Source organism: Antechinus flavipes, chromosome 3 (assembly GCF_016432865.1).
Source record: "Antechinus flavipes isolate AdamAnt ecotype Samford, QLD, Australia chromosome 3, AdamAnt_v2, whole genome shotgun sequence".
Classification (NCBI taxonomy): domain Eukaryota; kingdom Metazoa; phylum Chordata; class Mammalia; order Dasyuromorphia; family Dasyuridae; genus Antechinus; species Antechinus flavipes.
The window spans coordinates 593,098,325-593,113,314 of NC_067400.1; the positions used below are offsets into that span (position 1 = coordinate 593,098,325).

General features: G+C 46.0%; 1 protein-coding gene across 1 annotated transcript in view; it reads left to right on the plus strand.

Annotated features, from left to right (window-relative positions):
* DHRS3 (dehydrogenase/reductase 3) overlaps window positions 1-11,930 on the plus strand; it is a 49,473-nt gene extending 37,543 nt beyond the window's left edge. The window contains exons 5-6 of the mRNA XM_051988521.1: window positions 5,074-5,199; window positions 11,554-11,930. Coding sequence (XP_051844481.1) covers window positions 5,074-5,199; window positions 11,554-11,638 — 211 coding nt within the window. The 3' untranslated portion in view covers window positions 11,639-11,930. The remainder of the gene's footprint in view (window positions 1-5,073; window positions 5,200-11,553) is intronic.
* The last annotated feature ends 3,060 nt before the right edge of the window (window positions 11,931-14,990 follow it).

Below are 14,990 nucleotides of genomic sequence, written 5' to 3' on the forward strand. Positions count from 1 at the left end.
AGTTGGACATGAGAGTGGAGTCCTCTGGCTGCCACCGTCTCATTCTCCAGGAACCGTAGTCGATGTGATCGCTGTTCCCAGTGGCCAGGTCAAGGACAAGGGAATGGCGGGAGGACAGTCAGAGGAATCCACTTTTGTCATCTCGGTGTCCAGAGAACAGAAGACTTCCCATAGGACCTGTAAGACTTTGAGAAGAAGGTAGATAAAAACTGAGACAACTCAGGCTTGGGTTTGCCCCTGGATCAAACTCCTGATGTGAGCTTCCAAGTCCTCAGATGCCGGCGGCTCAGAGCAGCCACCTGCCAATCTGAGGCCGAGACTTAAAAATCAGCTTCCTCCTGAGGATGGAGGTTAGGGACTGGTGAACCCATTAACTTTTATTTGCAAGGTTGTCTCAATCCCTTAAAGTACTTCCAAAGAATTGGGAAAGGGATCATTCTCATGAGCACGTCAAACACTCCTCTGAGCTTGTGATGCACAGCGACAGGTTGGAGCTGAAAATCAGATTTATGGCCGTGTTTTCCCCTTTCTCACGTCCAACTCCACCTCCTTGCCCTCTTCCCCTTTGGAGACAGAAATATAAAACTTTCTCCCTTGGTGGGTGGCCGTTGCCTACTGACTTACAGGCCTGAATGCTCACAGTCCTGGGATGAGCAAATGAAGAGGGATGGACTAATAGTATTTAATGAAAACCTTCTTCCTGAAAGAAACTAGAAGAGCCGGCCACTGTTCCCGGTTGTCAGCTATTCTAGCCATGACTTCAGCAGAGCCTGCCAAGGACTGATAAATGTCTGGCTGTTGAGGTTCAGAAGGAGCCCCCCCAAAATTGGGGTCACAGACCAGTGTCGTGAGGTGTCTTAAAAGAATTTGCAGGCTTGAACTCATCTCCAAGTCAAGGGGCAAAGTTTATTCTAACTGCAACGCCAGTTGAAGCGGGCTAATCCAAGATTTAGCAAAGAACAGGGAGCAAGGAGACAATTTTTTTCAGTTTTTCATGTCACTGATAGGCTAATTTTATGGTCCAGAGGTAGAACTGAGGAATGATCTCAGGAACTTGGTCATCACTGACGAGCAGATTATGCGTCTGACAGTCAGCAGTGTTTGTAGAACTATCCTGAGGCCAGAAGGCTTTAGGATCATTGACACACAGTTTGTTAGAACAATAGCACTCCAAGGTCAGGGGACCTTAGATTATTGTTACATTTTCCCTTGAAGCTACACCTTCTCATAACCATCCATGTGTTCCAGGGCACTTGTGGCCTCCTGCTCCTGAACACTGTCTCCAGTGAAACAGGTCACAGCCTGTCCCACCTGTGCCTCTGGGGATCGCTCTTTCTTGCCCCTCCATCTGTTGGCCCTGGGGAATCCCTCCCCGGTTCTGGAAACCTTGCCTTCTTTTCTTGAATTTCTGGTAGAGCCGTGTACCAGGTACTCCTCACTTCCCCATAGGGCTGGCCCATTTTCTTTTTCAATCATCTTTTTTTTTTTTAATGATCACCTTTCCGCTGTCCTTAGTCTGCCATGGGTCGCGGGCGGCCATATGCTGTCTGACACCTCTCCATTGCCCTTCTGGTGATTTTTAGTTTCTTTGGGGATTATAGAATGGGGGTGGGGCAGATGTTAGCTTCCTCACCACCCTCCCAAGAAAGAACATCCCAGGCCCAATGTGGTGGAAACAGTGGTTTGAGCTGCTTAAGTGCTTTCTGTTTTAACAACAAACATATGAGTGGCAACAGACAGGGAGCTGGACATGGAGTCAGGAAATCTTGAGACCCCATCAGGCTGTGCTGATTTTTGTGTGTCTTTTGGCCTTTCTTTGTATCCTCACTGCTCGGCACACTTCCTCGTTCACTGTAGGTGCTTAAGAAATGCCTATTGATGGGTTGACCCTGAGCGGGTCACTTAAGTTCTCAGTATCCTGAACTTTAACAATTGCATCAATTTCCCAGGGCTATTGAGAGGCTCAGATACAGCACTTAAAACTTTACATGTTATCATTATAAGCCATTTACAGGACACTGGGGCTTCTGACTTGTATTTGATGAACAACCCCGTATCTCTATGAATATGGGGAGGGAGAGCCCTCAAGCAAAGACCCTCTCAGCTTGAGCCATTATTGTCTGTCATCCTTTCAAATCACACTTTTAAGTTTTTAGCAGTAATTACTAACAGTGCACATTTATGCAAGAAGTTATGGTCACAGTGCCCTCCTAACAAGATGCCCGAGTGACTTTCCCACTCTGAGCCTGTGAGTTTTGATTATGACTTTTTAAAGGATGAGTAAACTAAGGGACAGACAGGGAGAGATCAGGCGCCTCCAGAATCATACGTTTGGTTCATCAGGTTCAGAACTACTGCCCTTTCCTATTTTATAGAGGAAAAGGAGGCATCAGAAGGAGGGATTTGTGCCAGGTCACACAGCTATGAAATTTATGATGCTGGATTTAAACTCAGTTCTTTCCAATTCCAAGTCCAGTACACTATCCACTGTACCATCTACCTGCCATCTGCCTCCACATTCAGTGTGCTTTCTACCATATTACACAAAGCAAAGAAGATCCAAATTGAACAGGATTTTTATTTTTCTTTGGTCATTTTCAATCACACCTGACTCTTCCTAACCCTATTTAGGGTTTTCTTGGCAGAGATCCTGAAGTGGCCAGCCATTTCTTTCTCCAGCTTATTTTACAGGTGGGGAAACTGAGGCAAACTTGCCCAAGATTATCCAGTTAGTAAGTGTCTGAGGTCAGATTTGAATTCAACAAGATAAGCCTTCCTGAGTCCGGGCCCAGCACTCTATTCACTGTGACACCTAGTGTCATCCAAGAATGGAGAAATCCAAAGATGGGAAGATATTCTTACGCTAAAACAAGTAATCTCTTCCCTTCACCACATGGATGGGTGATCAGTTGATTGTCCAAGATCACACAAGAAGCAAGAATGAGCAGTGGGTTTGACCCTATCCTCCTTGTTCCAGGGTCAGTGTTCCTTCTGCTGCATCATGGCGCCCCAAGGAGCTCTTCTCCGGCAGCTTTTCCCAATGCTTCCATCCCTTCTCAAACTTCCTGTAACAATGCCTTCTCCATCCTCTCAGGTGATTACCTGGCCTCTCATGTCCCAAAAGATGACTGAGAGCTTCCTCTTCTACCTCTTGATTTCACATAACTGGGATGCCTTCCCTCACTATTTCCTTCTTTGCCCCTGTTGGGTGGGAAGCAAACCTTTCTCTCTGTAGGTAACGTAGATCCCATGCTAGTCTATCTCCTCCAGCAGACTTCCCCTTTTCCCATCCCCTCCCTCTCACTTGAATCTCTCCCTGTCTATTTATTGGCTGCTTATAAATATCCCCATGTCTTCTCCATCCATAAAATCCCTTCCTTTCTTCCAACCTTTGATCTGTCATCCTGGATCGCTCTTCCTCTTTGTGGTACAATTCCTTGAGAAGGCTGTCTACAGTTGGTGCCCCCTTCTTCTCTCCCTTTCTTCCTAAACCTCTACACACTATCTACAGTTTGGCTGCCATCCTCACCATTCAGCCCAAACTGCTCCCTTCAATGTTACCAAGTTCCTCTCAATATCCAGATCAGATCACCTTTTCTCAATCCTCATCCTTCTTGACTTTCCTTCCTGGATACTTTCTCCTGGTTGGGTTTTCATGACGCCAATTGACGCCGATCTCTTCTGGATCTCCTCTCAACTACTTCTCAGTTGCCTTTTCCAGATTTGCATCACACTCTATGGCTTTCCCCCAAGGTTTTGTCCTGGATCCACTGACATTCTCCCTCTGTCTATCTGGAGAGTCTGTCTATACTATCTCTTTCAATGATTTCATCAGTCCCCTTGGAATCAATAATCATTTCCATGAAGATGATCTTCAGATCTGTTTTTCTAGCCCTTACCTCTCTCATGAGCTCATCTCCCACATTACCATCTCAGGCTGGTCACTGCCCAAATCCCAAACTCAACATGACTAAAACAGAATTCAAGTCCCCACCCCACCCCAGCTTCCCTGTAACTACCCAGGCTCCACAGCCTGGGTCTTTCTTGAACCCTTAGTCATGATCACGCCACAGATCCAATCTGGTATCAGTTCCATCACTTCCACCTTCACAGGATTTATTAATAGACACCCCTTCTCCCCTGATGTGGCCACCGTCTGGTGCAGGCCCTCAGCACCTCACACCTGGACTACTTCAGGAGGCTTCTGGTCCATCTTCCAGCTTCGGGTCTATCTCCCAGCTTCGAGCCCATCTCCATTCCTCCTCCTCCATGCAACTGTCAAACTGATCTTCCTAAAATGAGGATCGGACCATGCCATTTCCCTTCTAAATAAACCCCAGTGATCCTTTCTTTGGCTTTTTAAAAGCCCTTTTAATTTACTGCTTCTTATATTTTACTCCTTCTATCTTCTTCATGATCCAGCTGCCTTAGCCTCCTGGCTGTTCCTCTCACAGGGCCCTCCGCCTTCCCACCCTGCCTGTTTCCTCTGGCTGTCGCCTCTGCCTTCCCCATCTCTGCCTTCCGGCTTCCTTCAAGTCTCACTTCTACAGGAAGCCCTCCCTAGTCCTCCTAATCTTAATGCCTTTCTTCTGAGATTACCCTCAGTCAATCCCATCTAAGACTTATTTGACCATAATTGTCTGTATGCTGTTTCCTCCCTTAGATTATAAGCTCCTTGAGAGCAGGGACCTTAGGCTTTCTTTATATCCCTAGCATTTAGCACATGATTAGCACACAGTAGGTGCTTAATAAATGCTTGATAATGATAATGATGCTCTTGTGTTCTAGACTGCAAGATCCCAAGCAGCTCTTGGGCTGCCCCACACAACTTCTCTCTCCTAGGTGACTTCCTTGGGAAGTCGGGCCAGTGGCTGGGCCCTTCTCTCCTGGTTCTGCTCACAGTCGTGCCTCGTTTTCCATGTAATAATGCTCATTTGGGTGCTGAGGCTCCCCAGAGAGGGCCCATCCCTTCCTCCTCCTGTGGCCAAACTCCTGTTCATACAAGCCCTGAGTGCAGGGGCTTCCTGGGCAAGAGATCCAGCGTGATACAGCGTTCTGTGTTTGTAATTGCAGGTTTCCCAATCTCTTTCCCCCACTGAAGCCAGAAACAGTGGCCCGGAGGACAGTGGAAGCCGTTCAGCTCAATCAGGCCCTCCTCCTGCTCCCCTGGACGATGCACATACTGGTCATCTTGAAAAGGTACAGGGGGTGCTTGGGGTGCTTGGGGTGGGGAGAGGGATCGTTGCCCTGTGCAGCCCATTATCAGTGAGTGCAAGGAAAAGCAGCATCAAGCAGTGATACACGCCGTCACTCAGAGCGGGCAGAGACCTGTGTTAGACTCTGGATGGGGTTCCTGCCCTCAGGGAAGTCACCTTGGCAGCCCTAGCACATAGTAGATGTTTAATACATGTTGAAATTAATGCAAAACATGGTGATATGTAACATTTATATAGTATTTTCATGTTCTTACAACTCTGGGAAGTAGGTACTGCTAATATCCCTATTTCACAGATGAGAAAACTGAGGCACACAGAGGTTAAGTGATTTACCGAGGATTATAAAAGTTAGATAGTCTAAAAAAAAATTTTTTCCCGCTGAGGCAATTGGGGTTAAGTGACTTGCCCAGGGTCACATAGCCAGGAAGAGTTAAGTGTCTGAGGTCAAATTTGAACTCAGGTCTTCCTGACTCAAGAGCTAGCTCTCTATTCACTGTACTCGCTAAACCATGAGAAAAAAAAAATCTTCATGCTTTATATTATAAGTAGCATATAGCTCTGGCCCAGCATGGCCTCTGGGCTCACTCAGACCAAGTCTAATAGAAAGGCCTGTTGCTAAAAGGGCAGTTTTTCTTTTTCAAATCATGATGTTCTCACCTGGAGATTACTCTAAGAATCTTCCAATTCAGTGCAAATACAGCTGTTGTCTGGTTTGCCCTGACTCCCTGTCAGGATCCCTGACTCCTGTACAAGGCGTCCAGGTAACAAGTGCACACGGGCAGTGATTGCCATAATGTGCAGAAGATATGGAGGACTCGGGGACACAGAAACTGGAAACAAAGTGTTCTCGGTAACAAAGAAGCTCCGCTTAGAGGGAACTCGGGAAACAGAGAAAGTGGAAAGAAAGCGTTCTCGGTTACACAGAAACTGGAAATAAAGCAGTTTTGATAACACAGAAACTGGAAATAAAATGTTTTCGATAACACAGAAACTGGAAGGAAAAAAAAAAAGCATTCTCAGTAATATAGAAGCTCCTCTTAGAAGGAACTCAGGAAACAAAGAAACTGGAAACAAAGCGTTCTTGGTAACATAGAAGTTCTGCTTAGAGGGAACTCAGGAAACAGAGAAACTGGAAACAAAGCGTTCTCGGCAATGCAGAAGCTCCACTTAGAGGAAGCTTTGGAAACACTGTGTTCTTGTAATGCAGAAGCTCTGCTTAGAAGGCTGGTGTTCCTTGGGACTGCTTCAAAAAGCACTCTCCCCTTTGCATTGGACCCACAGCACTCCCCTCACCAAAGGAAACAGTGGACAGAGTGAAACACGACTACAGAGTTAATAGGGTGTCCTGGCTGAAAGCTGGACCTGCGCTGGCCATATGACTCTGGACATAGGACTTCTTGGTGCTCCAGGCACTTCTTTAAGACCTAAGTTACAGAGAAGGTGCATCTTGTATTGGCAGAGGGAGCTTGCTCATCCGGAAATTCCCTTGATGAAAGCTCTACTCTTGTCCCTGTCTCTAAGAGCTGAGATTGGAGAAGTCCAGAGGCCCTGCTTGCCCATGTCATGGGCCCTTTCACTGCTCCTCTGGTCTGGAGGCCACAGATCTGACCCTCTTTCTTTTCTAAGCAGGACACTGCTCAGGAAGTCTCTGTGCCTTCTCCATCTTCACTCTGCAGAATGAGGCTTTACCTGCGGGACAAAGCTCGGAGAAGGTTCTTCTCTGTCTGCATACCCGTCATCGGATCATATTCCACAGAAGCACTTGGAAATCGTCCCTTGTTTCCACAGGAAGTTGAGCATTGCCCATGAAGTCCTTCTCTGGCCTAGGAAGCAAGTCCCGAGTGTGTCTGAAGCATTCCCCCAGTGCCTCAGCTGCTGACGTCTCTGGGATGGGGAAGGCTCACCATCAGCTCTCCTGTGTCTGCCCTGTGTTCATCACACCATGGGCAGCCCCTTTCAAGGGGACGAGACTGGGCAGGCAGCCCCCCCATCCTCCAAGAAGATAGGACCTCTCCAAAGAAAAAGGCAGAACATGATGAGAAATGCCATTCTCCATAATCCAGGAAAAGGGGCCTGGGAGGGAGGGAGGGAGTCCTGCCCTGCAGCGTCCCAGTCAGGATTTGTCAGCTGTCTTCCTCTGTGCCCTTTAGGTCATAAGCTAAAATGTGGAGGCATCTCCCTCACAAAGGAACATTATATGATAGCTCTGGAGCCAGGCACTATTCCCAGCCCTGCGGGGTACAGAGACAAAATGCAACAGTCTCTGCCCTCTTGGAGTACTAGATAGGGCATTTCAATTTGAGTTCTCTCCAACATGGTTTCCATAGTTGTCATTCCATATGACATCCGTCCACATCCTACAAAAAGCTTGTCATGGGATCCATCCGACAAGATGGCGGCCTTCTTTCTCCTCTAGTCCTTCACATCTCCCTCTCACTGCTCTTCTTGTACAAAATAAATGCAAGAGCATAGCCAAAGGTCTGGCACGTGTGTCCCCACATGTGCTGTTGGGAAGGAGAAGGAAGAATAATCCTGATCAGGGATTCACCTTGAAGTTTCATAAGACTTAGGATCTACTCCCAGCTCCTCCCAACTCCGAGGATGTCCTTGGAATTGACTTTGCACCATATTCCCTGAAGTCATTTGGCTATCACACAACTGGCCCTTTCAGCACAAGCTGATTTCTGATGGCACTTCCTGATTTCTGGCTCTGACCGGCTTTTTCTGAGTCTCAGATTGGAGGCTGGAAAAGGACGCTGGGGACCCAGGAGATACAAGTGTACCAGGGAGTAGGTTACCACAATCCCTTGACAATCCAGCTTTGCCTGTTTCACTAAACCTATTTGACCTAGAAAGTGCTTTCAGGGAAGGGAAGGACACACTTCAGGGAGCTCAGAGGGCCAGGTCAGTTCTATCCAATGCCCCTATTTTCCTGTGCCATTAATTCTCAGAAAAAAATCTACTCCCCATCGTTGCCATGGACACAGGCTAGAAGCCAGAAAAAAAGGCAGCTGAGTTGAACCTCCATAGGAAACCCTGAGCTGAGAGAAAGACCGGGGTTTTTTGGGACAGGAGACCTTCTTGTGGAGAGCAGAGACCAAATTTGTGCCTTTACTGCCCTGGAGATCCCCCCATGCACATCAGTATCTCCTCTGCACATTGTTGGTGTAGGGAATGGCTCCAAGCATGGAAAGGTTTGAGAGTCTCAGCTAGGAGGCATCTTCCTGACTTGAAGGCCAGCTCTCTACCCAGCACGCCACATTGTCTTTTCCACCAGACTCTTCTCTGGGCCCTAGTTTCCTCCTCTGTAAAATGAGGAGGTTGGACATGATGGCCCTAAGGTCCCTTCCAGGTCTTGATCTGTGACTCCTTTCAGGAATTCCTTGGCAGGACAGTGTCTGACCTCACCATTCTGTCCACGTGCAGTTATGTCCGGCCTCGCTTCCCTTCCTGGACCCTAAGCTCCATAAGAGCAGGAGCCGTGTCTCTACAAAGGGAGGGAGAGGGAGAAAGACTAACCCAGGATGGGAAACTCGCTACCACTGAAGATCAAGGCCTTCTTTTCACATTCAAAGTTTGACTAGTCTGGGGCTTCTTACTTGAGACCTCTTTTTACCTGAGAGATTTATAGGTGTACAAATCAAACATTTCCTGATAATCATAATTTTGCAACTCCCATATTCAGTTATGACACCCTAATGGAGTTGTGATCCACCATTTAAGAAGAGGTCTCCAAGAGGCTCAATAGTCAGAAGCAAGGCTTGAATGTAGACCAGCTTTCTCTCTGTTACCCCGTAGTTCCTTTCTGCACTGTACGTGATAGATACTCAGTGCACTGTCATGGGTAGCTCGGTAGCACAGTGGATAGAGCACCAGGCCTGAAGACCTGAATTCATATCTACCCCCAGCTAGCTGTGTGACTCTGGGCAAATCACTTTAACCTGTTTACCTTAGTTTCCTCAACTATGAAATGAGCTGGAGAAAAAAATGGCAAACCCCTCCAGTATCTCTACCAAGAAAACCCCCAATGGGGTCACAGTGGAGTCAGTCATGCCTGACTGAACAACAACAACAAATCGTTGTTAAATTGAATCAATACCACATGTTGCAATACTTTCCAAGTATTGCATGATCACAGAATTGGATGGTGTGCCTTCTCCACACCAGAGAATCAAAGCGTTTCAGGGCAGGAAGGGTCCATCGATTCCAATCCCAATCCAGGAGAGAATGCTCATTCCAGCCAGTGGACAGTTGTCATCAAGCCTTTGCTTGAAGGGGAAGCCACTCTATCCACGGGTGACTCACTCTCCTGGTACAATCCTCATGATTAGGAAGTTTTTTTCTGCTGTCCGGCCAAAATTGATTTCTTTGTAATTTCCAGCCATGGCTCTCAATGCTGCCTTTTGGGGCCAAACTGTATGAGTCTAAATTTTCTTACATGTGGCAGTGTCCAAGACATTTGAAAAGAAGCAAAGACAAGTCTCCTCTTCTCCAGGCTCAACATCCTCAGCTCCTTCAGTCCCTCATCTTTTGGCTTACTCAGTACCCTTCTCTTGTTGTGGCCCTTCACTGGAAGTTCTCCAGTCCCAGAAATGAGACTTAATACAGCCTAGTATAGAACGAGCTTTCTTACACATCAGACAAATAAGGTTCAGAAGGGAGGGAGATCCAAGACTGGCCAAAGAGAAGTTGGACCTGTCAGGTTCCAAATTCACCATGAAACCATAAAACTTGGGACCCAGGGCCTCATCCCCAGAGGAGGTGCTTCAAGGGGATTTTGCCTTCATTCTCCAAGGTCACACAACTTGCTCTTTCAATAGCAGTCCTATTCTGGGCTGGGAACTCCCCCATTAACTTGGAAGCTTTCTTGAGGATGGTATTTTCTTCTTTGTACCATGGACAGTGCTCAACCCGGGGTCCCACCTGGGAAGAAGCACACCACTAATGTGTCGAACTATCACCAAGTACCCTCAAAAACTCTTTCCCCACCCATCTGGGTTGGTCAACTAGATGAAGTGGTGGATAGAGTCCTGCCTGGCCCCTTATCATCTAAACAAGTCTCTTATCCTCCCTCTGCCTCCATTCCTCATCATTGCCATGTAAAATCTGGATGATCATAGTATTTACCTCCCAGGGTTGTTGGGAGGATAAATATAATTATAAATGCTGACTTTTGTCTTCATCATATCAGGTTAGAGAAAGGATTCAAAAGGATTCACTTTTGTTTTTCTATAGATTATTTTAGAAGTGATTACTAATGAGTACTTCACAGGTGCTTCCCAACCATCCATTTCACATTAATTATTACATTGAACACAGTCATAGAAGAATGGCCAAGAAGATGATGTTTTTAAAGCTGAGGTTAAAAATCCCCAATTCCATGCAGATCTCAACCTATCCAGGACCTCTCTGATTAAGGAAATGAAATGTCCTTAAAGAGTTATATGGACACCCCTTAATGACAGTCAGAAAAGAGCAAAGATGACTGAGTACAGAGACCAAGTCCAGCCCTCCTGTTAAAACAGGATTATTTTAACATTGGATGCACACTCTCCTGAAGCTAATAGATCGCTCCCAAAATATCGGCTTCATCTTTAAAATGAGAACTTTTTGAAACAAAATATTTATTGCTACAAACTAAAAAGCACAGCTTTTAAACAAACAAAATCAGGGAGGGGGAATGGGATGGCATATGAATTGGGGCCAATATTTAGATCAACATAGGAAAGGAGGAGAGAAGGGGACAAGCATTACTGAATTCTTATTTATAAGGCAGTGTGTTAAGCACTTTATAAACATGGTCAAAATAGTGATGTTAGTATAGTTGGATAGTACAGGGACTGGTTGGAAGGCCAGACCTAAAGAGTAATCATTGATGGTTGGATATCACCTTGGAGCAGAGTTTCTATGGAGTGCGCCAGACATCTATGCTTGACCCTGTTTTGTTAAACATTTTTTTTTATCAATGATTTGGATAAAGGGGTGTATGTGTGTGTGTCTGTGTGTCTGTGTGTCTGTGTGTCTGTGTGTGTTTATCATGTTTGGAAATGTCACCAAGCTGTGAGAAAGAAAAAACCACCTAAGGGTAGATTAAGAACTCTAAAGGTCTTGAATATTGCCCCAAATTGATTAACATAAGACTGAGCAGCGGCAAATGTGAAGTCTTACAATTGGGTTCAAGAAATCAATGTCACAGATATAAGATAGGATCATGAGGAGATAGCAGCTCATATGGAAAGAGGTCCTGGGTTGGGGAAGGGAAGGGGGGGGGAACCTGAAGCTAAGAGAAGGTATCGTGTAAGTGTCTTAAGCTCATGGTCTCCTTTTGCCCTTGCAGCATACTCCCACAAGCAGCACTTGAAGAAATCCACAAGTTTTCTGGCAGCTACACCTGCATGAACACTTTCAAAGGTCGGACATAGAGCCAGAAACACGGAGACATCCTCCAGGCCAAGAGAAGCGAGCAGGGCCTCCAGAGGCCTGTCCTTTAGCACCGCCCTCCTGCTTCAGGGTGCCCATGGGCGCTGCTCCTGTCCCAGGAAGGGAGGGAACATGACTGCTGAGCCAGCACCATGACTTTTGCACAAGACTGATGGACAGGACCTTTACCCCACCAGGAGGCGAAAAGCGAAAAACAAAAAACAGCAGCCTTGACGTTTTTGTATATTTCTAATTCCTTAGAGTTTTATCATTAAATCTGCTTATATAGTCGAATCATTCCTCAAAAGTGTCTAGAGGTTCTGTTCTTAAGGCTTTGTTCCCTGTTGGCCCCTGACAACATAAAGGGAACAGAAAATAAAAAGAAATGAGTTTTGAGAGCTTTTTTCCCCCCTTGGAATCCTTACTACCAGACTCTGAACACACAAGCAGCAAATCCAATGCAGGCTCCTACTGATCTCCCTACTCAGTGTTCCCTATGGTTTGGGGGTGGGGGTAGGGAGAGGATTTGGAATAGATATTGCTGAACTGGAACCTTGGAGAGCTGCTTTCCTGAGCTTTCTATTCCTTCCTTAGGAAATAATCAAATATGCCCTTGATCTTCAGAAAGGAGACCTTTCAAGGGCATACTCTCCGGGTGGTTTTCCCTCTAGTAACAATGACAAGCACAATTTATTTTCTCATCTTGTCCTCCCCTGCCTTTTGCCATGAGGCACCAGTAAGACCCCCAGTGAATCACATGTATGTTTATAAACATACATGTAAATATGTACACATGGATGCAAAATGAATAAAAAGTAATTTAGAAAGGGAGGTCACTATCAGCTGATGAGAGTGGGGAGAGGGGGAAATCCAGAAAGAAGAAACCATATAAAAAGTAGTGTTTGAGCTGATCCTTGAAGGAAACCAGGAATTCTGAGGCAGAGAAGGGAACGCCATTAATGGATATAAGGGAAGTCAATACAAAGTCATGAAGGCAAGATATGAAGCACCGTGTGGACTGAGGGAGGTCTGTTTGATTGGACCATAGAGTACACAGAATGGACGTAGAGTACATGGCTTTGCCCTTCTATCCCCTCCTCTTCCTCCTCCTCCCCTCTTCTCCTTCCCTTCCCCTTCCCTTCCTTTCCCTCACTTGACAATTCACATGTTCCTTCTCCCTTCAAATCATTGGCTAAACCTCTTTTTCTTTCAAATGCTCCCATGTGGCCCAGTTTCAACTTCTCCCTCTTCCTGCTTGCTTTCTCCTGGACTGTCTCCTCCTTGGGTGGGGACTGGTGGACTCTTATCACATCCCTATCCTCAGCCTGATATCCCTGAGTCTTGACTGGGGAAAATCTCGGATTTGTCTTAGTTGAAGTAGGATATCTTACTCCCAATGAGGGAGTTCTTTCGATGTATATTGTCCGATGTGTATATTTATATGTGAACTTTCTCTGATTTCTGTTTTGCTCTCAACTTGGATGAATGGGTTTCTTTGCCGTTTGTTCTTTGTGTCCTCCTTGGAGCTGGTATTTAGTGGAAAGGGACTGGAGACTCAGATGGAGAGCTTCCCCCTCCCGCTCTCACCTGTCAGGAAATAGAGACCAGGACTTTAGCTCGAATCTAAAAGTTTCTTCCCCTACACTGACAGTATTTATACAAGCAAATAGATATATTTCTAGCCACATATATCTCTTCTTTCAGGGGAAAACAAAGTGGCCAGCCGCTTGGCCTCCACTCCCTGCTTTCCCTCTTGGCAGGAATCAAAGAGACATCTAATCTTGTCTTCCTGTGAACCATATCAAGGAAGCCACGTTGCATAAGGGAAATTATCTGACGGGATACGGAGTCCATCTGGTCCCAGCACCTCATTTTACAAGGAAACTCAGATCCAGGGAGACTAATGCCATACAAACAGTAAGTGATGCTGAGATGCAATTTGAACCCAGTTCCTCTTACCCAAAAGCCAAGACTCTTTGCCCTGACTCCATTTTAAATACATGGAAGGGCAATTCTCAAACCTCACCCAGAGTGACACATACCTTGGCTTGATTCATTCCCTTGTAGCCGTATTCCAGGGGAAAAAATCCCTCTGGACTTAGCTTAGAACTGCCCATGATAACAGCCATGGTCTCGGGAAGACTCCATAGTTTGGTCTGTTTTCCTTGCCTTGAGAATGGTTACTACGTCCAAAGCAAGCCCAATACATGTTGGAGAGAAAATGCCTTCTGCATCCAGAAAAAGAATGGAAATCAACATGTTATGTTCACTTCTTTCTGGTTTTTCTTCCCTCTCCCATGGTTTTTCCCTTTTGCTCTGATTTTTCTTCCCTAATATGACTCATAAAGCAATGTATATTTTAAAAAAAGAAAGCATGGAGGTAGGAAAAAAAGAATGATTACTATAAATTAAATTTCCTGCTAACCTGCCAGAGCCAAAACTTTCCTACTGATTGAAAGGAGATCAATTGATTCCTATTAAAATCCTCAGTCTTGGGGAGGACGTGTTTGGGGATCCATTAGAATCCAGTTTTCCTGATCTCTTTCTGGCCACAGATGATTCCAGTGGAGAAAACGAGGTGGGTAACTTTGCTCAGCCCTGCCTCACTTAAATCCAATTCACTCACATGACACGGCATTATCTCCTTGATGTCAGGATCCTCTTCAAGAAGGAAGGAGAAAACAGAATCCAAGAAGCAGGTTTTTGGAAGGGCAGTTGGAGCACCTCCTCCATCAATGTTCACTCAGTGTTTTCATTGTGAGTTAGCAACTGGCCCCATATAAAATGCTGCCATATATATAGGATTCAGCCCCCAACTTCCCAGCATCAAGCGTCCTTTGAGAAACCTCAGATACTGTGAAGAGAATTTTACTGCAAAGAGTAGGAGAAAGGCGGCAGAGGAAACGAGCGTTCTTTTCTGTTTGCCTGACTTCTGCCTGATATCCCTTCCTCTTGGCGGACCATCAAGGGACGACTTTCAAGGTGGCAATATTGAGCTCCAGAGCCATGGTGAGATGAGGGCAGGGGGCACAGGGTCTGATTACCCCATCTACTCACTGATGCAGAGAACCTATTCTACCGAAATTGTTCAAGGGGTTGATCCAAGACCTGTTACTTTTAATGGGCACGGTGCCCAGATCCCCCAATCAGATTCCCTCCCGCCTGGTTCTCTTCCAGGCTGGCTCTGCAGACAGAGGTAGCTCCTTGGTGTTTTCCCAGGGCAACCGTGTGTAGTTCTGGTTCAAGATGGCTTTGATTTGCAGCTATTTTTTTGGTAGCCAGAGGTTCAGGCTTTAACTCTTAGATTTCAAAAAGCAAGTCTGGGCTACTGAAGGTTGAGTTAGGAAGCATGAC